The sequence below is a fragment of the Psammomys obesus genome, unplaced genomic scaffold (assembly GCF_907164565.1).
Source record: "Psammomys obesus unplaced genomic scaffold, mPsaObe1.curated_primary_1811, whole genome shotgun sequence".
NCBI classification, from domain to species: Eukaryota; Metazoa; Chordata; class Mammalia; order Rodentia; family Muridae; genus Psammomys; species Psammomys obesus.
The window spans coordinates 39,332,202-39,356,533 of NW_026585504.1; the positions used below are offsets into that span (position 1 = coordinate 39,332,202).

General features: G+C 40.3%; 1 protein-coding gene across 3 annotated transcripts; it reads left to right on the top strand.

The window, feature by feature from the left end:
* The first annotated feature begins 438 nt into the window (after positions 1-438).
* Api5 (apoptosis inhibitor 5) lies at positions 439-23,402 on the top strand. Of its 3 annotated transcripts, none has more exons than XM_055599950.1 (14): positions 439-650; positions 7,248-7,409; positions 8,853-8,946; positions 9,380-9,445; positions 9,880-10,031; positions 11,421-11,627; positions 12,132-12,236; positions 13,415-13,504; positions 14,678-14,859; positions 15,695-15,788; positions 16,201-16,257; positions 17,955-18,031; positions 18,509-18,645; positions 21,332-23,402. In XM_055599950.1, the coding sequence occupies exons 1-14, from the start codon at positions 582-584 to the stop codon at positions 21,412-21,414; spliced, it is 1,575 nt and encodes a 524-aa protein (XP_055455925.1). In that variant the 5' UTR covers positions 439-581; the 3' UTR covers positions 21,415-23,402. The 3 variants fall into 3 exon arrangements, with proteins under 3 accessions (XP_055455925.1, XP_055455944.1, XP_055455935.1); XM_055599969.1 differs by having other exon boundaries at positions 21,337-23,402; XM_055599960.1 differs by having other exon boundaries at positions 18,509-18,696; positions 21,332-21,393.
* Positions 23,403-24,332: the final 930 nt, after the last annotated feature.

A 24,332-nucleotide genomic window follows, 5' to 3' on the forward strand; every position in this document is an offset into this window, starting at 1 on the left:
CCATACGCTGCCCCATGAGGCTTTTTACATGGGTTCTGGGGATCAAACTCGGGTCCTCATGCTTGTCCACTAAGCTAAGCCATCTCTCCAGCACACCCCTTTCTTTTTAATCACAATTGAATATTTTCCCCTATTGTGACCTTCCTGGATGAGAGGGAAATGGGTTTTGTGTTTCTCAAATATCTTGTGCTTCCAACTTCTTGCGCGGTAGCTTTCCTATTTCTGGTAAATGTAAGTACTTTGCCGGGCAGAAAAGCAATTGCCTTGGCATTTTCCGACCGCCAGCGGCAACCAGAAGCTCCCAATCAACTCCTTCTCGCGGCTTTTCGCACCGCCGAGCGGTAGGGGGCGGTAGAGCCCCAGGCCTAGGGTCGGCTTCCGCCGCGGGCCGCTCCCGACGCGCCGGTTTCCGCGAGGACGTTGTGGGCGGGGCCGTGCTGTGCGCGGTGACTGGTGGCGGCCCCGGCGGCAGCTGCCGGCGTAATAGCGCGGTCGACGGCTTAAGAGAAGTTCCGTAGAGGCGGCGGTGGCGCCGACGACGCGTTGGGCAGCGGGAGCGGGCCCGGAACTTGGCGTTCAGCATGCCAACCGTGGAGGAGCTGTATCGCAACTACGGCATCCTCGCCGATGCCACGGAGCAAGTGGGCCAGGTGGGTCCCCGCGGCCTGCAGGGCCCGCCGCTCGGGGCTGGGCTCCCGCCGCACTGGGCCGCGTCGCCGGGCGCGCACTCGGGGCGGGAACGCGGCCTCGGCCTGCTCGGGAGCGCGCGGCCCCGCACCGCGGCGGCCGGTCGCGCAGCGTTTCCCGGGCTGTAATGAAATGGAAAGTTTTCCTCAAGAGATCAGAATTGTCGGTTCTGGAGACAGAATTCGTGAGTGATCTAGGAAGAGTAGGATTCTGGGCTTGTGCAAAGCACGGGCGAGGCCCGGTTGCCTGGACTTGGGAGGAACTCGCGGCGGCGGTGGCGTTCGTTCCCTGCGCGTTTGGGCTCCCGTTGCGCACCCAGCTGTGGCGGGCGTTGGAGGCGCGGTGGCGGCTTCGAGCTCTCCCAGGCGACTGGTGATGCGCGAGGAAAGGACACGCGTTTTGTGTTGTTTCTCAGTGGAAGAATTTTTTGAAGAAAGTCGTGGGGAACGGGCGACGGAGAGAGGGAAGATGCAGCCCCAAATAGAATGTTCTAGGAAGTGCTCTCCGCTCTCTTTGCCCCAGGCTCAGTTTTCTTAATGTTGTTGACTTCTCCATCCAAGCCTTGTTTGTGTTGAAGTTGAATTGGTAAGATTATGTGCGTGTTCTTTAGGGAAAAGAACCCAGCCTGGCCTGGGGGTTTTAGAAGTCCACGGTGATGACTATGTGCACATCCCACAGCATAGGAAGAGAAACGTCCTTGAGCTGATGGAGGAGTCCCTTCCGGTCCCTTAGGATGTGTGCAGTTCAAATAGAACGTTCCTAAATTAGGGGGAAGTGGGGAAGCGGGTTATAGCTTAACTTAATATTGTGAATGTATCAACTTCAAGTATCAGTGGTTTTTCTTTCCTATGTCCCGTGTCTGTGGGGACTTTATTGTCGGAAATGTGTAGGTTCGCCTTCACAGATGTACGTGTACACGCTGTTAGGCCAGTTGAAAAGCAAGATTTTTCTGTTTTGTCTAAGACAAGATGGAAACTGTGATAATTAGTCATAGAGGAATTCATCGTTCCTAAGAAAAATGATAGGGCAGCAGACCTTTGTTGGTATTTGTGACTGAGGTAAGGAGGACTGTAGCTGATTATTCTACCAAAACTTAATTTTGTCGTACATCAACAAGAGAAGCTGGGGCTGGAACCTAGGATAGGAATTTGATGCTGGTTTGTGGATGGTGCTTTCTTAAAGAGATAGACTGGGAATTTTCCAGGGAAAACTTTGAGACTGTTCTTCCTGCTGTCTCATCCCTTACCCTGATTTTTGTTGAGGTAGGAAAAGTATATTTTGACAGCCACCTACATAGAGGACCTAATGGGCAGATGAAAAGCAAGCTCAGTTTGTATGGGAAGGGGCAAATATGTCTTTCTGAAATGCCTGCAACCACATATGATTAAGTTGTTTTTGCCCCCCCCCTCAGATTTTGGAATATTATATACTGTACAAGTTGATCATCCCCAGTCGAAACTCCAGACTGCTCCTAAATGTACAATTGTCAGACCCCAGTGTGTCCTGGTGTGAGAAGTGAGAGTTGCACAGATCCTGTGTCATTTAAAACTTTTGATTTTCACTCCTTTTGAGTGTATGTGTGTGTGTAGATATTCATGTGTGTTTGTGTGCCTACACGTGTGCGTGCATGCACGTGATGGCAAAGGTTGCTGTGAGGATGCTAGGAATCCAACTCCCCTCTGGAAGAATAGCCAGTGTTATTACCACTGAGCCATCTCTGCGGCCGAGATTGTTTTTGAACCTCCTTATCACTGTTTCAGTATTAATAGTACTTCATGTTTGCATTTTATTTCATGTATGGATTTTTCTTATTCCTTTACTAAATTATAAAGTTGCAGGGATACATGTTAAATCCTTGCACTGTACCTTGTCTTCTAGAAAATATTAAAGTTGAAGAAGTATATACAAAGAAGGAATATGCAAAACCTTTTACAAGGTCTTTCTCTGATAAATGAAGAAGAGAGATTTATTTCATAGACAGGTGAGAGCCTGTACTTCCAATATGCAATTGCAGGTGAAAAATTCTAAATGAATTGTCAATTCCTCAGTCTTCCATTTCCCTGTCAGTTCCATGTTTCACTGTCCCTGCCTTCCCCACTAGGACTCTGCTCCTTCATGTCCTCTCCTCTGGCCCTTCTTACTGCACTCTGCCCACAGCCTCCAAAGAGCCATGGGAGCAATATGTGACTCACCCTTATTTCATATTTTAACTTAATTTTAAGATGTAAATACTTAACTCGGTCTGGTGGAATACTCCTGTATTCCTAGCACTCTGGAGCAGGAGAAAGAAGACCTTCTAGGCAAGCCTAGGCTGTATAACAAATTCCGGGCCAGGGTGAACTACATAATGGTATTCTTTAAAAACTCATTGTCTGCTGTGGAGAGCTGTGCTGTCAGATATCACTTGCTATCAAGCCAGATGACCTGAGTGCAATCCCTAGTACCTACATGGTGGAAGGAGAGAACAAACTATCTCAGGTTTTCTCTTGACCTTCATAAGCTGCCTTGGCATGTGTGTCAGACAGCTGTTAAGGGTCAGCCAGTGAGTGGGCTGATCTGAGATGCTGTGTAATCCCAAAGCTCTGATTTGTCCTCTTAACTCCCTTATGCTGGCACATTGTTCGTGAGGTGAAGGAGGACTTGATATGCTGACCTGTATTTTGTGAAATACTATTGTTTTAGTACTTTATTTTGTATGATTAAAGTACAACAAAGGACCAAGTTCAAATTCCTGAAAAATACATGAAAATATTAGCAACTTAATAGTATCAAATGCAAACTATTGAATAAACGAAGAAAGCAGTAATATAGTTTAGCTGAAACATTTTTTCTTTCAGGGTTCTGTTGTATTTGAGGTTATATTGTGCTGCCAAACATGGAACCCAGTGCCTGTTGTGTGCCGAGCAGGGGTGGCACCACTGAGCTGCACCCCAGCTCATTCATTTTTCTTACGCTTAAAATATGTATTTGTTAAAATCCTGTCCTTACCTAATCGCCGACCACTTAGTGCATAGTGCCTGTGTTTTGACACTTATCACTGCTGCAGCTTATTTTATTAGTGCATAGTAATTAGACACATTGCTTCATCATGACATTCTCATATATGTATATAAAAATACATATATGTATTTTGATCATACCCTGTTCTAACTCTCTTTCTATTGACCCCTTCTTTTACCCAGCTAGTCCTTCTGCTTTCGTATTTGAATTTGTTGTTGTTCATGGCCCAGTGAGTTTCATCTGGATTACAGAAGAGCATAGATGAGGGGTTATTTACAGGAGCATCAGTAGTATACCAGTGCCTTCACCACTGAAGAAAACGTTTTTCCTCCCTTCAGCAACCAGTAAATACTTGTAGATCCTCAGGGAGAAGTGAGGCCTCCTGAGTCCCTTCCCACTCTATGGCAAGATGTTGATGGGCCTAGTCTTGTGCAGGATGCACATTACAGAATGCATTACGGAATGCTTCAACACTTACTTCATCTTCTCCCTTCCTTTCTCTGATGTTCCCTGAGCCTTAAGGGAGATAACATATTTCCCATTTATAGCTGAGTATTCACCAGTCACTTATTCTCAGTACTTTTACCACTTAAGAATCTCTACTGTTGCTATTCTCTACTGCAAACAGAAGCTTCTCTGAGCAGTGCTGACAGCAACACTAACCTATGGGATAAGTATAATTACTTAGACATTTGATGGACATGTGTCCATTTAGCAAAAGAACAGCTGTAGTTTCCCTACTTTCCCCCCACTTTTCCCTGTGACCTTCCCAGCCACAGACTTCTGACCGTGTTTACCAGCTGTGAATTTCTTCTTATAGAGTGAGCCACAATTGCAGTCAGAAAGCAGCTGGTTAAATATATAACAGACTCAGCACTGTTACTCCAGTAGGGATATCATGCCTGGTATGTCAGAGTTCACAGCTGAGTAAGACTTGATGACAAATCTCCGGCTACAGTTTGCAGAGTACCTTCAGGCACTCAGAGCTGGCCAGCAGGAAGGAGGCTTCCAGCTTATTTTGAGCCTGATTCTTTAGGTCCTGCAACCAAAACAGGTGGTATCATCAGCAGTAAGGTCTTACTACCTAGTTTTGGTGAACAGCCAATCGCAGTGGCAATTAACCTGTTTTGTTTGGGGAAACTTACAGGCCTCCCTGACCAAGAATACATAGGGAAAGAGCCCACTTCTGGCACTTGGGGTTTTATTTAATAACCTATACCTTCTGGAAGAGTGCCCAGAAGGCACCTGTTCCAGTTGTTATTCTTAAAATAGCTTACCAGTTTTCATACGTCCTTGATTTTGGCTGAACTTCCCCCAGATATCTCCTCCTCACTATCTCTGTGCCCCACGCCCTGCTTAAATCTTTCCACCCACAGTATGCCCATGTTTTACGTACGCCCATCATACACAGTTTTCTTAGTAGAGTACATTGATGAAAATGGTTTGAATTGGGACTTATATTTTTCATGATGGAATACCTTTAAAGAATTTAGAGTAGTATTTTATTAATTATTTTAAAACATACCAAAACATGGTTTTAGAAATGCATCCAAATTAGGGCTGGTGAAGTGGTTTCAGGGGCTAAAAACACTTGTCACTCCATCCCTGGTAGACTGTAGGTAACTGTCTCTAATGAGTCCTCTTTAGACTGACTCCACCCCCACCTCACCCTGGCATAGGGAAGATTTACTGTAAGCAGGGCTTTTTAATTTTGACAAGATAGTGTGTTTCTCCAAAAGACTTTCATTCATTCATATATATATATATATATATTGGATTTTTTCTTTTTTAAAATTTTTATTAATTAGTTTATTTACTTTGTATCCCTCCTGTACCTCCCTCCCTACTCCCCTCTCAATCCCACCCTCCCTCTTCCCCACCCATGTCCCTTCCCCAGTCCACTGAAAAGGGAGGTCCTTCTCCCTTTCCCTGTGACCCTAGTCTATCAGTTCTCATCAGGAGTGGCTGCATTGTCTTCTTCTGTGGCCTGGTAAGGCTGTTCCCCCCTAAGGGGGAGGTGATCAAAGAGCAGGCCAATCAGTTCTTGCAGAGACAGTCCCTGTCCCCATTACTATGGAGGCCACTTGAATACTGAACTGCCATAGGCTACCTCTAAAGCTTTAAGTTTGAGTTAGATTTATATTGCTCTGCCAAAAAAAAAAAAAAAAAAGTCAAAACTGTTCTACCAGACTTTTTAATCTGCAGATGAGCTCAGACAAACCACAGGAAGGTAAATTGGTAGGAGTCAGCTGTAATTTTTTTCACATTTACATTGAAAACTGTATAGTTTATTTCCAAGTAAAAACTGAAGAGTGACATCATGACTGCATCTCATGAAGAAGCTATGGTCTGTTCATTAGAGGCCGACCTTCTGTTTCACATGTCCATAATATCATTCTGCCTTCTTTGTTCATTCAACACAGTATTATCCACAAAAAGTGTTAACATAAAAGCGTAGTGGTGAGTAATTAGTTACTTTCTCCTCCTGGTATGAATACAGCATTCAGTGCATCCCCTGGCAGAGTGGCCACTACTATGTCTACATTGTGTGTTATTCTTAGTGAAGTTATATTCATATATCCGCAAGAAAGCTTACTCTGTATTTCTTGCTGTAGTTGCCTACATGCTCAGTGCCATTTAGTCAAAGAACCAGTGTGGTGAAGGTGGGCCCTATGAGGAGGACTGGGCACTTGTTGAGACTTTACACTGTCTGAGAGAACTTAAGAGTTTTTATTTGGGGCTGGAGAAGTGGCTCAGAGGTTAAGAGCACTGTGTGCTCTTCCAGAGGTTCTGAGTTCAGTTCCCAGCAACGGTGGTTCCCAAACGTCTGTAATAAAATCTGGTGCCCTCTTCTGCACGTACACATGCAGGCAGAACATTCTATACATAATAAATAGAATTTTTTATAAAAAGAATTTTTTTATTAGAAACAAATGAGCTTTGGGAATAGTCTCATGTGCAGTGTTAGAATTTGTCTTAATCTAAATTGTCTGGCTATACAAATTGTTGCTGCTTTCTCATTCTAAAATAGATGAAATTAAACCTTCTTAAAATTATTTGATTTCAGAAATGTGTTCCTTTCACTTTCCTCAAGATAGTAATTAGAATCAGGTCCTTGTGGATGGGAGGTAGAGTGAGACCAGATCTTGCTAACTCATGCTGTCTTAAATTTGCCACCATCTGGCCTCAGCCTCCTGAATGCTAGCATTACAGGCATGTACCACTGTGCCTGGTCACAGGTATCTTTTTAAGTAAATGTAACCCGACCTTGAGAATTCTATAGTATTTCCATTTTTAAAGCATGGCACAGTCACAAGGCCTGGTGATACCTATAATGACAGGATGTTGGAACATTATCAACTTACTTGCTTTTTTCCATGTAAAATTGGGGTTATAGTTCTCTCTTTCCTGATTGATAAATAAAATGGAATGGGCAGTAGGGAATAGAAAAGTAGGGTAAAGCATGAAACTAGTGTTGGTAAACATTTGAAGCATTGGTGCTTGTGTGTTGAGTCTTCCTTTAGTTTCTAGTCTTCACTATTGTTTCTTTTTTCTTCCAGCATAAAGATGCCTACCAAGTCATACTGGATGGAGTGAAAGGCGGCACAAAGGAGAAGCGATTAGCAGCTCAATTTATTCCAAAATTCTTTAAGCATTTTCCAGAACTGGCTGATTCTGCTATCAATGCACAGTTAGACCTCTGTGAGGATGAAGATGTGTCAGTAAGTTTATGATTGACTCTTCAGTAGCTTTCTATTATTTCTGTGTAAAAACAACATGATCAAAGTAGCAGTCATATCTGTCATACTATGGTCACGTTGTATCAGTCCAGAGTACGGTCTACAACTGAGAAAACATTAACTTTATTACCTTGTATTTATGAAAAATACAGGCAATAACAATTTTTTAATTTTCATTATCCACTGCTAAAAATGGAATGTGGTTCACATCTTTTCTTAGATTGTTCATATTTCATGTGAAATTAGATTATTAGTGCAGTTTTTGTACTTTCAGATGTATAATATGTGCCGTTAAAATATAATAGTTGGTCAGTGTAAAACTTGTAACTGATAACCAGATTAAGATTAGGTCCTTTTCCAATGCAACAGAATTAACCATTGGCATTTCTAGTTACTGGTGCAGGCTACTAAAAATTTTTTCAGCTATTATCTCTTAACTTTGCAATTGAAACCAGTGAATGAATCACAAGTTTGCTAGATATAAACTCCATCATTTTTAATATAAGAGGTAGTAAGTGGGAATCTTTTTAATTCTTATTTAAGTAGTAAACACAGGTTCTAAAATAATTCCTAGTTAAGGCTCTGTCGTGGATGATGCTCTAAAAGAACAGTATAGTAATGTGCCCAAAAGTCATAAACCAGCAGTTGCATATGAGTCACGTACAAACATGTTTGTAATCCCTCATTTCTCTCCTCCAGTCCAGTACCTAATAGCCCTTTCAGGTTCATGTGTCTTATTTATTCCATGAAAGCTGACTGGTAAGTTGAGCCAGTGGTACATATCTGTAGTCGCAGCTACTCAGGAGACAGAGACAGGAGGATCACTTGAGCCAAGAAGGTTATGGCCAGCCTTGGCAACATTGTAATATCATGTCTCAGAAGCATAACTGTTATAGATCTCATCTTTGTCGAAGGAAGGATGGCTCAGCAGTTAAAAACACTTGTTACTCTTAAAGGACCTGTCCCAGCACCCTCCCCAGCTCACAGTGGCCTCTTCTGTCCTGTGCTTTCTGGGCACCAGCACATGGGTAGTGCACACACATACACACAGAGCCATAAATAAAAGTAAAAGTCTTTACACAATAAAGTCATTTTTATGGCTGGTGAGGTGGTTGAGCAGGTAATGATACTTTCCACATAAGTCTTAACAACCTGAGTTCCACTCTCAGGACCTATGTAAAGGAACAAAGGATCCAGCTTCACAGAGTTGTCTTGAGTTGTCTTGTTGTCTCACATGTCCTTTGTGCCATGTGTACCTTCCTCCCCCACCATTCACACACGTACACACTAATTAAAATATCTTATAGTGTACAGTTCATGTGCTCCTTAATAAGGCTTCTTCTTGGTTTTAGTTGTCTTAAAAGCTGCGTTTGTCATTGTTTTTTATGAGATGCCATTTGAGTTTTTGTTTGAAATCATGCCTAGATACGACGCCAGGCAATTAAAGAGCTGCCTCAATTTGCCACAGGAGAAAATCTTCCAAGAGTAGCTGATATACTGACCCAGCTTCTGCAGACAGGTGAGACGTTCTTTTGCTACCTTTTAATCTAAATATTCTCTCTGGAATACTGGCTGTTCATGGCTTGTTTTGCTTGGGAAGTGGACATGCAAGTCCTGCCTTTCACTTAGTATTGTGAAACTTACTTACTTCTGAGTCTGTGGCACTTGTTTTGTTTTTAATTCTATTTCTAACGGCATAATGGTGAGCCTCTCTTCACAATTGTAACACGTCATTTCACCTGTTTCCTATAGTGAAACACTTGTACTGTCTTAACGTATGGTTTTGTAGGCACAGCCAATGATGTTCTCTGTCCTTGTAAGGGATCAATATGTCCCCTGAGAGTCATGCTTAGGTATAGGTCTCTTGGTAAAACTGTTGAATCTTAACTTAATGGAACAGGTGGTATTTTAAATTTATTCTTTATTCATCATACTACTGTTTTTCTCCCCAGATGACTCTGCAGAATTTAATTTGGTGAACAATGCTCTGTTAAGTATATTTAAGATGGATGCAAAAGGTAAAGCCAGTTTTTCTGAATCATGCTCAAAGTCACAGGAAACCAGGGAGCTTAGGCTTCATACAGAGGTCTCACTCATAAAAGTGATGACTGTTCTGAAAACGGGCCTCCCAACTTAGGTGTTTATGACTTTTCAATAGAAACAATTTTAAGACAAACAAAAACAGTTCAGTTTTCCCCTTAAAATGTGTTGAAAAGTTCCTTTTGCAACTTTAAAGAAAGTTCCAAAATATCTGAATTTTGTTACAGAGGGTGAAAAAGGTCAGTCATGCTCATGCTAATGCCCTAGGAGCAAAGCATGTGGCCTTTTTGGGTTGGCCTATACACATTTCAGACTGACTTTAGTCAAAAGTGATGGGACTCATTGCTTCTTCACTCGTGTGAACAATGAGGAAGTGAATGTATCACTCACACTATGCCATTGCTTTTTACAGGAACGTTAGGTGGCTTATTTAGCCAGATTCTCCAGGGAGAAGACATCGTCCGAGAACGAGCAATTAAATTCCTGTCCACAAAACTCAAGGCACTCCCAGAAGAAGTGCTGACTAAGGAAGTAGAGGAGCTTGTCCTCACAGAGTCCAAAAAGGTCTGTTGCTGTCATGGGGAGATGCACAGAGTCAGCAGGGCTGGTGTGGTCTGTGCATGAGTGGCATAGCCCACTGCACAAGTTCTTACCTTGCCCTGACCACACTTCACTTTCCTTAATGACCCATACTGATTTAAAGGGTGTAATCATGTTGAGATCCTTTGTAGTGTTATCCTAATTGCTCTGAACTCATCTTTATCGTCTTAAGATGCTTAAAGTATTCTGGAGCATTTCAAAGTGAAACAGAATAATGAAATAATAAATAGAGTCAATTTTTGGTTGTTGCCTGTAAAACCTATCAACAGTATAAACACATCTGTATTAGCTGTATTCTTACTTTGTTCTGTGGCAAAAATAACAAAAGCAATTTGAGGGGAAAAAAAGTTGTTTGGGCCCACAGTTGCAGCAAGTTTGTCATCTGTCATGGTGACAGAAGCTTGAGGCAGCTGATGACATTGCATCCACAGTCAGGAAATAGGGAAATAAATGCTTATACTTAGCTGGTTGACTCCTTTTTATCCAGTCCCACACCTCAGTCTATGGGATGGTGCCACCCGCATCAATTAACCTACTCTACATAAGCCTTCACAGGTATGCCTGGAGGATAGCCTCATCTATCAGCCTTCCCAGGAGTGCCCAGGGGCTAGCCTCATATATTAGCCTTTTCAGGCGTGCCCAGGGGCTGTCTCCTAGGTTATTAACCATCACACCATGCTTATTTGTCTGCTCTGAGCATCTAGCATAGTTAGATGCTAGCATAGTTAGACAAGCTAAAATTGCCAAGGGGTGCCAAAAATGATCTTCCCACTTTTAAATTGCAAAATTAGGGAAATAATTTTCTTTTAAGGAAAATGTAGCCTTTTCTGTCATGACACAGCTCACTGAAAGTAGTAGCTGTCCTACCAAGAAGGTGAGAGTGTTCTCACATATCACGTCCTCTAGTCAGTGAGCAGAATTGTGGCGCCCACTGCTACAGAGCCTTACAATGAGAATGTCACATGTGGTGTCCTACGGACAGTTGTCATGTGATGTGAGCAAGGCGACTTAGGTGTAGGGAGTTACTGGCTTAACTGCCACAGAATTTCTCAGTCATTTCTGTCATTCTGCACTTCTCTAAGAGCCATTTTATGAATTTTTATTACTCATTTTGTGAAATTTTAATCTGTAGATATACTGTAAATCTGTTGAGTTGTGTGTGTTGCTGTACCTTATATGTCAATAAAAAAAGCAAAATTTTCTCAATAATTTGATTCTCTTAGAGAATACAGCTTTTCTGTTCTCTGAACTTAAGAGGCATTAGTATGTAACTGAAATAGTGCTACTGTCAATATTGAGCTCTTCCTCCCACTGAACTGATAAATGCTGTTTTTCTCAATTGTCCTTTTCCAGGTCCTGGAAGATGTGACTGGTGAAGAATTTGTTCTGTTCATGAAGATACTGTCTGGGTTAAAAAGCTTACAGACAGTGAGTGGGAGACAGCAGCTGGTAGAGCTGGTGGCTGAACAGGCTGATCTGGAACAGACCTTCAGCCCCTCAGACCCGGACTGTGTGGACAGGCTCCTACAGTGCACGCGGCAGGCCGTGCCTCTCTTTTCCGTGAGTTCTGGTCCACGTAGCTGACACTTGGGTCACTCTTGTCTGTCTATTCTCTTGAACACTCAGAACTTCCATAGAAGCATTCTTGGCATAGTGGGGTGAATAGGAAGCAGAATGGCATTGTAAAAATCCAAAGCATCAAGAAATTTCTCTAAGGACTTGCTTAGAAACCTTTTAAAATTTGTGATAACTTGTATTCTGTCTCTGGCTTTGTTTCCTGTGCATGAGTTTTCTAAGATGTGTATGCCTTAGTTTGAAAAACTTAAGGGGTGTGTTCTTGTTGGGAAATATGCAGTGTGCAAATCCAGCACTACATTTCCACTAAATTTAACTTTGAGAGTCAAAAAAGATAACTAAGCTCTATTAATGTCCCAGGGTGACCTTGCAAGGAAGGCCAGAGAATGCTGAAATACTTAGTTCATGCTTTTGAATGTCAGTTTGCTATTATCTTGGGGAGGCGGGGGAGACTTTTTCTGTGACTTGTTTTTTGCATTGTTTTTACAGAAAAATGTTCATTCTACAAGGTTTGTGACATACTTCTGTGAGCAGGTTCTCCCTAATCTCAGTACCCTGACTACCCCAGTGGAGGGTCTCGACATACAGTTGGAGGTAAGAGAGCATTCCTGCTTTTCAGCACCAAAGAAATTCCATATTTCAGGAGAAATATGAGTTGCTGATTTAGATCTGATATTGAGGGTGGGAGGGATTAAGATGTTTGGTGATGGCTGGCCATTAATCACCTAGGCAAGAATTGCAAAGGAGTGTATGTATTTATGAATTCCATTATAGCTGCTGTGGTGGAACAGCATTGCCTGTAGATGTCATTGTATAGAATTTATACCTTTGAAGCCTAAATATTTTTAAATAAGGTACTTAATTCATGACCATTTACCATGCAAGTTTAAACTAGATTGGGCTGGTAGGATGGCTCCAGCAGGTAAATATGTCTGCCACCAAGCTTGATGACCTAAGTTTGGTCCCCAGAGCCCACATGGTGGAAGGAGAGAACTCTCTCTTGCAACATGTCCTATGACCTCCATGTGTGCACGCACATGGCCATATACGCAAATTTACAAGTTCAAACATAAACTACTTTTAACACCACGTACCCTTTCCGTCTGTCCTCCAGCAGAGTGAGTACTCTCCTGCTTTGGATCTCAGCCATAGCAGACTGACTCCTGGTATCTGTCGTGTTTCATATGGTGTTTACTGTAGCCCTCCTCAAGCATTTGACTTGACTCAGTCTTGTATCACACCATGTAGCACAGAACCAGGCTCTGTTAACAGCTCAATGGTAGTGAATTGACTGAAACCTGGAAATGCACATGACGTTTCCTTCAGCTACCTCCAGAACAGGGAATGTGGTTTTAAAGGTTATACTGCACAGTAGTTTGCATCAGATGTCCTAGACTAAGATGGTCAGTCTGAGATTGGATAAAGCAGGATGAACAATCCAGATAATATCAGTTACTTATTTTTTCAGATAGTAACTAGAGTCTAACTTAAATAGCAAGAAACCTACCTTTTATTTGAGTGACTGGTTGCAGGTTCTGAGTGGTCCTCGGTGAGTTAATGTATTTATTATTTTACAGTTCACCTAACTCTAGTAGAGCCTATAGTAGAGTCATTTGTACCCTTTTTCCTTCCTTCTCACAGATGTATTAGAAATTAGGGTATCTGGATTTGCTCAGATATGCACCCTACAACTTTTCTAAAGTATATAGAATTACTCTCATTTCATAGCTCTTATTTAAAAATAGTAATAATGGTAAATTTGTGTGTTTTAGGTATTAAAATTGTTGGCAGAGATGAGTTCATTTTGTGGTGACATGGAAAAACTAGAAACAAATTTAAGAAAACTATTTGATAAGTTATTGGTAAGAACTTTCTTCTTTCTTTGTGGCGTGGTCAGTATATATAGCCTTAAAGACTAATTTATTAATATTTATTAATAACTTGTGGATGGTGAGAACTAGCTTGAAATTTGCCTTGAATACTAATTCTAGTGAGTGCTGAGCCCTCATGTTTCCTCCTTTGTAAGGGAGTCTCTTTATATCTTGGCATTTCCAAGCTGCTAGTGCTTGGATCACCCAGGACTTAGAGACCAGGTCACCCCCTTACTCCCAAATTAAAGTATTATGTCTGTGAAAAAGAAAGCATCACTAGCTCTTCTGATTGTGTTGAGTAGTCTAAACAGTGTAGTTGGCATTGCAAAGGCCTTTTGTTCCAGGCTACTAACCAGGTAGCTGCCTAAGGCCAAGTAGCTTTAGCAACTAGGAAATAGTCTGTCATTTAAGTAGCAATTGTGGGGAAAATAGGCCATCTGATAAAAATCATTATCAGCATCACTGAATGACTCCTGTTTGATGTGAGCAGTTACATAAATGGCCAGAGATAAGCCTTAGGGCCTTGGCATATATAGAGTCATTTAACATCTGCTGCTTCCAGATTTGCAGTATCTATTGCAGTGTTGTAAGGCTGACATTGAATGCCTTTGTCACTTTTATTATAAAGAGCAAGAACTTGAAACAATATGGACTTTAGAAAATACTTTTTTAATTCATTAAGAATGTAGTCTTGAAGCCAGGCACAGTGGCACACACCTGTAGTTCCAGCACTCAGGGAGACAGAGGCAGGAGGATCTCTGTGAGATCGAGGCTACCTTGATCTACAAAGCGAGTCCAGGACAGCCACAGCTACAACAGAGAAACCCTATCTCAAAAAAAAAAAAATATATATATATATATAGAGAGAGAGAGAGAGAGAGAGAGAGTGTAAGAGTGTTTTGGTGTACATTGAATCTTCTCTCTGAACTTTAGTGCCTAGTACCTAATGTTAGCTATTTCCTCTTTCAATCTTAGTGGTAGCAGCTGTAACATAGGTTAACAAATGGCTGATGTGCCAGGGCATTGGTCCAATAGGTCCTAGCTCAATTTCTAGCCTATTTTTAGTGTTTTATGTCTTAAAACCATACTTTAAAAATACATCTGTATCTTTTTATAAGGAGAGTTTTTAGAACATCTGCAAACGTCTGCTGTCTCCTCTCTTAGGAATATATGCCTCTCCCTCCAGAAGAAGCAGAAAATGGAGAGAACGCTGGTAATGAGGAGCCCAAGCTGCAGTTCAGTTATGTGGAGTGCTTATTGTACAGTTTTCACCAGTTGGGCCGAAAACTTCCAGATTTCTTAACAGCCAAACTGAATGCAGAAAAGCTCAAAGATTTCAAAATTAGGTAATATAAGACAGAAGTGGCTCAGTCCTTGGCAAAGATGAAAAATCTTCAAGTTCCCTGGGTTTTTATTTTGTTTTATAAGAACTAATTCTGCCTGCTCTTCCTTATATAGGATGAGAACTTATAAGACACATGTTTGTAAACATTTCACAAATGTGACATTACAGGTCCCTGGTGAGACTTGAACTTTAAAACAAATGAACTCTGCTTCTTTTCACCTGCCCTATGACCGTGGACAAGGTTGTCAACCACTTAACTCCTCACGTTTTCCTCATCTGTTAAGTTTGAATGACAATAGGGCTATGAATAAGCTTATACAATGCCCAGCATCTTATAGGTATTGAGTACCTGCATCCACGGTTGTTGACAATGTTCGTTAGGCTTGGTACAGGAGCAGTGCTGGACAAGTTAGTGGTTCATTTTCTTAAGGGTTTTTGGTACAGAATCATTTCATGAACAAATCCATATCTTAAATTTTGTAGTGCCACACTGTCACATCCTACTACCCTCTACATTCCCTCTGGGAATTGTTAATATTTGATCAGTTGGGCAACATGGCCTACAGACTTTGTAGTGTCAGCCACTTAGGAAGCTGAGGTAGAAAAGTCATTCAGGCTCATTAGAGGCCAGCCTGGACAGCATAACAAGAATTCATCTCAGCAGCAAATGTTTGATGAAGTACTTGGTTGGAAACTAACAACATAAGAAAGTACCCTTTTGTTGTTGTTTGTTCATGTTGCCATTTTCTGCACTGTGCATTGCTTTGCCACAGTAGAAGCTTATTTAAGAAGAAAATTGAAGTGATAAATTACTGATTAAATACTTTGTCATTTAGGTTGCAGTACTTTGCACGGGGCCTTCAGGTTTATATCAGACAACTTCGCTTGGCTCTCCAGGGTAAAACAGGCGAGGCCTTAAAAACAGAGGAGGTAAGAATGCTGACTGGTGACATGGAAGTTGTCAGTCCCATGACTGATTCTGTGGGTCTTTGCTGGGGTTTGGTTCTCCCTGATCTTCATAATAAAAGCAGGCTTCATCCCACTCCTAATGAAATCATTCCAGTTTTCATTACAACTCTCTGTAGTTTATGCTGATTTTCTTTAAGACAGTTCTCATATTAACTCTATGCCCTGTGTTTTTTGGGTAAATTGCAAGACATCTTGTTCTAACTTGTCAAAGAAGTATGGTTGATTCCCTTAGGTTAGAGAAATAGGAAGACACATTCTCTATAGATTTAAACATCTACCTAGAAATTTTCTACCTAGACATGTGAATTTGGTTGCATGCGGAATGGTATGTACACACAAATTACTGAATTTTAATTTTGTGTTCTTTTTCCAGAACAAAATAAAAGTTGTTGCATTGAAAATAACAAACAATATCAATGTTTTAATCAAGGTAAGTTCTTTTTTCCCAACCTGCCAGCCAGCTAGAGACATATATTTTCCATATGGCTACAATGGGAAGATGTCATTTCCTTCCTATTATTTGCTCTTTTGAAGTTTTATAGCTCTTTGTAGTACTAAATGATACTTCAAGAGGTAACCTGAAATTAAAAGGTTGAAAAAACTGAGAGAGCCCTGCAAAGCAGTCATCAGATAGAAGTAGACTTAGAAATTTCAGTAGCTTAAAGTTTGGGGGAGGGGAGTTTGAGTGGATACTCAACGTTTTTTCTTTTGATGATTTTTTTTTATGTGCATTGCTGTTTTGCCCTCATGTTGTCTGTGTGAGGGTGTCAAATTCCCTGGATCTAGAGTTAGAAACAGTGTGAGCTGCCATGTAGGTGCTGGGAATTGAACTTGGGCGCAGGAAGAGGAGCCAGCACTTTTAACCAGTGAGCCATCTCTGTAGCCCCAGTTACGGTGATCTTAATGGTATTGGGCCTTTTTGAATAGTCTGTGAAACCCTGCATTGCCTGTTGTAATAATGGGCAGGTGCTGTATAGCACATGAAATGTTTTTCTGTGCATTTTTTGTAAACTTAAATTTATAATACACTCAGTTTTGTGTGCTACAGGCTAATGGTACCTTGCCTTTAAGTTATAATTACTCTCTTGTTCTTTTTTTCTAAATACCTACTAGTGTATTTATAACACCCAGAGCATAAAGCCTGGCAGTGAGGTTAAGTGTGCCTTTAGCAAATGTAGCAAGAATGCTATGGAGAAAGTGCTTTATATGTAAAAGAAGAGGAAAACATTGCAGAGACAACAATAGTATCATGAGACATGGAGGATGAGTGTCATATTGCCTAGATACAAAGTGAAAAGGCATTCAAAGCAGAAGTCAAGGAGTGTGTGTTGCACTGTGTGTGTGGTGCTTTGTAATTCTACCACGAAGAGGTAGAGGCACCACAAGTTCAAGATAGGCCCAATCAACAAAGTGAAACCACCCTGCCTCAAAAAACTACTTAAGTAACAACTTCTAATGAAAGCTTTATAATATATATCTACTACAGTTTATTACCTGGGTTAGATGAGCACCCGTGTAAAAAGCCAGATAAAGTAGTGCACACCTATAATACCATATTGGGAAGGCAGAGATGGGGATCCCTGAAACTCATTGGCCAACCAGTCTAATAGATTCGCTGAGCCTCGGGTTTGGTGAAAGACCTGGTCTAAAAACTGAAGTGAAAGAATACTCAGGAAGACACATGGCTCTGACCTCCACACACAAGACATGTGAACAAGCGCACAAACTAATGTTTTCCTTAAGTTAAAGCACCCTAATGACTCCTTTGTGCAAGAGGAAAGCTTTCTTGTTGGTAAATTCTGATGTCACATCCTAAAATGTGGGGCTATTTAAAAAAAAATAAAATAGTTTAGGTTTATATCACACTCAAAATTATGTTAGTGGAGGTAATCGGCGTGTCCTTTACAATTGTTTCTGGTTTCTTAAGCAGCTTTCTTGGGGTCTCTGTCAGCACAAGATATAGAAGCTTTTCCGCCTAACACATTTTCTTTTTCAGTGCTAAGGATTGAACTCACTGCCTTGCACAAACCCAACCTAAGATTTGTCTTCCTGCCTCCTACTTCATCCACTATTCCTTGACATCAACACAGTAGAAGTCTTGGCTGATTCTGATTTTTGTCTCTCCAGGATCTCTTCCACATTCCTCCTTCTTATAAGAGCACAGTAACATTGTCCTGGAAACCTGTACAGAAAGTTGAGATTGGGTAAGAAATAGATTTTAGAGAGATTCAAGAGTTATCAAATCCTGAATTCAGTTGCTACTTTTAATTTTACGAGAGCATATGTTGTTAGTTAAATGATTCTCAAACTGTTAAAATGTGGTTGCTACAAATAGGTACCAAGTTATTCTGGAGCTTTACAAAACAGGGTGATACAACCCTGGACTGTAGGTTTGCATTCTTGTCACATTTCTAGACTTTGTTGGCAGCTTTGTACAGTGAAGGCTGCATATGTCTTTGAAACCACATATTTCAAGTAAGTTAAAGCTTTGTAAATGCCCTTTGGAAATTTCTATATAATCCCAACAGTTACATGATGGTATCTAACTTTGTCTAACTATTTTCTGATGTAACTGTCTTCTTTCACTGATCTTTTACAACTCAAAGGCTTAAGTTAGAACTGTGTTGTAGCTTTTGGCATAATACAGTACCTTTTAATTGTTGGTTTTCCCATTGTTACAGGCAAAAGAGAACCAGTGAAGATACAAGTTCAGGTTCACCACCCAAGAAGTCTCCAGGAGGACCAAAAAGGGATGCCAGGCAGATTTATAATCCTCCTAGTGGGAAGTACAGCAGCAATTTGGGCAACTTTAATTATGGTGAGCGTTTTCGTTTGGGTACAAGCAGTTCAAGAGATTAGGTAGAAAGTGGTACGTGCTTTTAATTGTGAATTATATACACTATCATAGTTCTTTGTTAGGTGGTTTTTCTGAGTTAGCCTGGAAAAGAGGACCATTGGGAAAAAATTGTATCTCATTTCTCTGTAACTCTTGTGGGCCCGTTGAATGAAGCATGCAATACCTAAGCACTTGAAAATAGGAGGGACCAGCAGAAACAGGAAGTTGTCATGAACCGTTACGTGCACTGTCCATGAAAGGAAAGACAGAGCTCTGGCAGATGTGGCGTGGAGGGTCTCTGGCACTTACCAGCTACTGCTGAAAATGCTCAGGTTTTCTGTGGCTAGTTGAAAGAGAGCAGTCATAGAAATGGAGTCAGATGATTGAGCCTTGTGTACCTGGGAAGATAGTATTATCCAGTCTTCCTTTGCCCAAAGTGCAGTCTTTCTGTCACTGCTTCCACTCCCCCTTAGCTAGTAGAACTTTCTTCCCACCTGTCCATTCTCCCTGAAGGCTTTAGAATCAGTAATGAAGTCTGTCTCTTACTGTTTTTTTTCCCACATGAATTTTTTTTTTTTTTTTTTTTTTCTTAAAGGAATGGTCAGTGTGGTGCATAATAGCACATGCCTATAATCCCAGCACTGAGGAGAGTGAGGCAGGAAGATTACAAGCTCAAGGCAAGCTTGGGCTGAGTAACAAGATCCTGTGTGCAGAGGAATGAGAATGGGCAGAAATAGCCCACCCAACCCCTTTTTTTGCTTAGGAAAAGCTTCATAATGGCAACCACAATTCTGGAGAGGCAGAGGCAGGAGGATCAGGAGAAATTCAAGGCCACCTTGAATCAAGGCTAAACTTCTGTTTAGCAGGTTTGAGGTCAGTCTAGGCTACTTGAGACCCTGTCTCAATGATAGCTATAGCAAGCAAACATGAATGTGGTTGATCTTGATTGCTAATTGCAGTTAATTCTAAAATATTGTTTTCTAAGTACATTCTGAGCCGTATTTTACTTTATACTCTAGATTGCTGTTTCTAAGGTAAGATGATCATAAGATAAAGTAAATTCTTCTTACACTGACTGAATTCCTCTGACGTTTTAACAGTGGTCAAATTCCTGTTGACCTGCAGGTTGGAGAAAGCCAGTTTTAGACTGAGAAGTGAACCCTCTTACATAAATGAACTCTTAAAGACTTCTTTAGGGAAGGCATTGTATCAGTCTACTTATCTAACTGCCTCTTTGTTACCGGAATTATAGGGATAGCAGGGCTCTTATGAGCTTCAGGGAAGAATGTTTTTTTGAGAGCATTTTGTAAATGGAAAGAAGTCTTCATTGTTTTAGTACATCGAATATTATCTTCTGATAATTTTTTACTTAATATGGCGACAGTACCAATCTAAAAATCAACAGTTAGATGCTGTGAGGATATAACATGAATGAAAGTAACCATGAGCTTTTGCATAGCACATAAAGGAATGTATTTCTTTTCACTTGGTAGTGAAACTCATAGTAATTACATCCACGAAGATGTTGCCTCAGAACTCACTGCCTGATAGAAGGTGAAGAACAAATGCAGAAAATGTCTTATGCCAGTAAACTAGATATTATATATTATATTCTATATTTTATATTATATTATATATATTATATATTACAATATAATATTATGTTATATATTATATATTCTATTACATATAATAGAAATAGAGATAAATGTATTAAAAATAGGAAGCAGGGGGAAACAGGTATGCTGGTACACCACTTTAATCGCAGCACTTGGGAGGCAGGGACGGGCAGCTCTCTTAAGTTCAAGGCCAGCCTGGTCTACATAGCAAGTTCTAAAAGAGCCAGAGCTATATAATAAAGAGACCCTGTCTCCAATAAAGTAAAATAAATTTTTTAAATTGTGGGGGGAAAAAAGTCATGGTTTGAGCTACTTGGAAATCTTCATTGTGATTAAGAGACAAAGTAGTATGCAAAGCAGATAAAGCTCCTTTGGTATGGGAATTAAGGAGAAATTCTCTTAATATTGAGCATAGCTGGGTTCTTATGTTCTCATTATGACAGTTTAAAAGGCTTTCTTAGCTTCATGTTTCCCATTCAGTTGAAACTGAAATTTTGTTGTCTGGAATCCATGGAGAAGCTAGAAGTACATTTAGTGCATCTTGCATACCCAGAAAGCAATAATTAAGAGGAAAATTTAAAGGTTAGTTTTTAATAGTCTATTGGTGCATAGCTAATTCTGTCCATTAGCTTACTAAGTGTGCTGATACTTAAAATTGTTTTTTTAGACTGGGAGTCTAGTTCAGTAATACAGAAGTCCTAGTCTCTTGTGTCTGAGAGGTAGGCAGTGGGACATGGAGGAAGAATAAATCATGTCATGAATCTTAAATATAAACCTAACAAGTACAAGTATCCTAACATTGTCACTTTGAAACAGCTTTGCTAATGAGAAGCATTTAATCAAACAGCTATGAAGTATCTGGCACTTTGCTGTTGACCTCTCTGTACTTGTTGCCCTGTTTGATGGACAGAGTGAATTTGAAGACAGTGGAAGAATACCACTTTAGCTTTTCTAAAGCCCACTATTTTCAGAACTACTGTCTGTATTCTTCTATTTGCTGAACTGTGAAGTCCTGAGCAAGACCTAAACCATTGTTCGCTTTTTCGTAGAACAGAGAGGAGCCTTCAGGGGAAGTAGAGGTGGCCGAGGTTGGGGAACACGAGGAAATCGTAGTCGAGGAAGACTCTACTGAACGTAACATCACATTCGTCAGCATTGTCATGAGCTTAATATTCTTAAATCTACTACTCATTGGATTGCCGGGGATGTCCCTTTAAAAGGACTGCTGCCTTCAGCTGAAAAAGTAATGTTCTTTCTACCTTTGTATGTATGATCTACTTTTGTAAAAGACCATGGTTGTGTTTAAGGTAAAACCACAGCAATATTTTTGGATGCTTTGTCTGCAACCTTGACTTGTTTTCACAGTATCCTCATTATCCAGACTTCATCTTGTGAATCTTGCTTTTACAAATCTTGATAATTTGTTATTGGGAACTGAGTCTAATGGAAAATTCAGTCTAGCTCGTGATCTGGTAAAGATCATCACGTTTAAAAGGTTACTTGTTTTTTCCCCATTTTGTTACAGTTTTTTGCCCAATACATGGAGAAGAGTAAGGATCAGTCTTAACCTTTTGCTTTCATTGATTTCTAATGAAGCTGCTTGGAAGTGTTGTAGCATTCCTACCAAGACTCAAAAAAAAAAAAAACAAACAAACAAAAACACCAGCTTCTTACAGTGTACAAGTGAAGTGAGGGTTTTAGAAGGAAGTAACTACTCAGCATTGTGTCCTTCGCTCTTTTCCATATTTTCGGATATAGCTTTTGAACACAGGGTCTTACTATTTGAATAAGAGTACGTGTGCATAACATGCATACAGACATAAAGCATGTGTTGGAACAAATCAATATTGTAAATTCCAGAAATGGGTCGTCTCACACAGTGACTGTCCCTTTGAGGCTGAATCCATGGTATCTTGGTATCTAGGTTTTTGCTCCAATAGGAAGGAAATTGAGTCATTCGTACTTATGTGATTATTGTTTAAAACTAAAAGCAAACAAAGGCTGTTTTTTAGAGGCAAATTTAAAGACCCTTTTCGGTGAAATATAGCCACATCTGGTGTACATACAGGTTCCAACAAGATGTGATAGTATAATTTAGGATTGGAGACTTAATAACCAGGGCTACCCAGGAAAGACTTGATAACATAGTACCCATAAGAGTTGCCCACTCAACTCTTTTTTTTTTTTTTAAGTTTGCTTTGCCACTTTCAAAATTAACTTCTCAGGTTACTAATCAGATTATTGTGTAAGTTAGCCAATAGTCTTTAGATTAAAACAACAGATGGGAGGTTTGTGGAGTGTCTCATGATGGGCATTTTTCGTAGCCCAGACCCTTTGTTCTCTATTTGAATGTTTCACATATTTTTTTTGTTCCACAGTTAATCTTCCTTCTCCCAAGTTTGCTATTCAAATAAGATATTCTGATGGCATTTCTAGTAGTTGTTGTTTTGTGGGGTTTTTTTGTTTTTGTTTTGAGATTTTGATTCCTACACAGGTGTCTTCATTACCATCACTTCTACACTGGGAAAAAAGCAAACCCCTTTGTAAGAATCACTGTACATATTTATGGTGAAAATATTTCTAAAAAGTCTAGAATGATACAAGTGAGCACAAGAAGTTGGTCAGCTTGACTATGGAGTGCTGGCAATAATCTCTGAACATTCCACAAGACTGAGCTGAACCTAGGCTCCCTTGGAATCTGAACAGACATAGGAACATGGGATTACCCGTTGAAAACTGACCATCTAATATGGACCTCAGAGATAAATCGTCCGTGGCCTAAAGCCATTTCAAGTACAAAAACGAATTGGACTGTAGCAATATAAATTTGAACACAATGTAATTTTTCCCTTCTCTTGTCTGGGTGTATTTGTAACCTCAGCAGAAGTAACCTGACCTCATGTCTAATGCAAAGCTCACTGCATTCGCCCCTCATCCCTTTGCTTCCCTTCCCTTGCCTAGGCAATAGTGCAAAACTTAGTATTCTTTTTGCTTCAGAAATTTGAATGAAAATCTTCATGCCATGAATCTGTTTTTCCTTCTGCAAGACACCTGTTTATCCCCTTGTTTAAATGTAAATGTTCCCTTATGCTTTTGAAATAAATTTCCTTTTGTAATTTTGTTTTGTGTTAATTTTGTTAATGTGTTATGATCATAACTTAGGATTCTTGATTTTCGGATATTAGCATTTATTGGTTGCTTCTCATGGCAAACTATATTAAATCTTAAATGCAAAGATGAAAAAACTCTGTTGTGAAGGTCACTCGATTCAGTCTTGCAAGTCATCTGTTTCGATATATTCTTATAAGTAAATACAATCTTCTAGAAAAGATTGAGCATCAGTAGAACTGAAGTATGGTGTTCATGCATATAATCCCATCAGGGTGCTGAGGAAGGAGGATCACAAGTTCTTCTGTAGGCAACATAGTGAGACTCTCCCAGGGTTTGAGATGGAAGAAAATACCCACCTGATTCAGTGACACATACCTGTAATCCCAGCAAGCAGGAGCCTGAGCCTCACAAGCTTGAGGCAAACCTGGGCTAAAATGATCTATTAGAAATAAACTCAGGCAGCAAGATGGTTCAGCAGATAAAGGAGTGTGCTGTTCAGTTCAATCCCACCACATCCATATGATGGAAAAAGAACCAACTCTTGAAAGTTGTCCTATGACCTCCACACAAACGCAGCTAAATTGAATAAAAAAAAATTTTAATAAAAACCAATATCAAATTCTTACCAAATAATCATGAAATATGTCCCAACTTTGAGGCTGTGCAAAGTACAATACTGCTCTTGCAGAGAACCCCAGTTTAATTCTCAGCATCCACATTAGGAACTTATGCCTATAACTCTGGCTCCAGGAGACCCAACACATATGCCTCTAGAGCAAAAATAAACCTTTAAAGTGACATGACTACCTAGACATAGAAACTCAAGAGCAATAATTTTTTTTCATGGTTTAGATATGAAAAGTCTCTCAAAGGCTCATGTGTTAAAGGCTTGGTCTCCAGTACAATATTCAGGGGTGGGCTTTGGAGAAGTGATTAAAT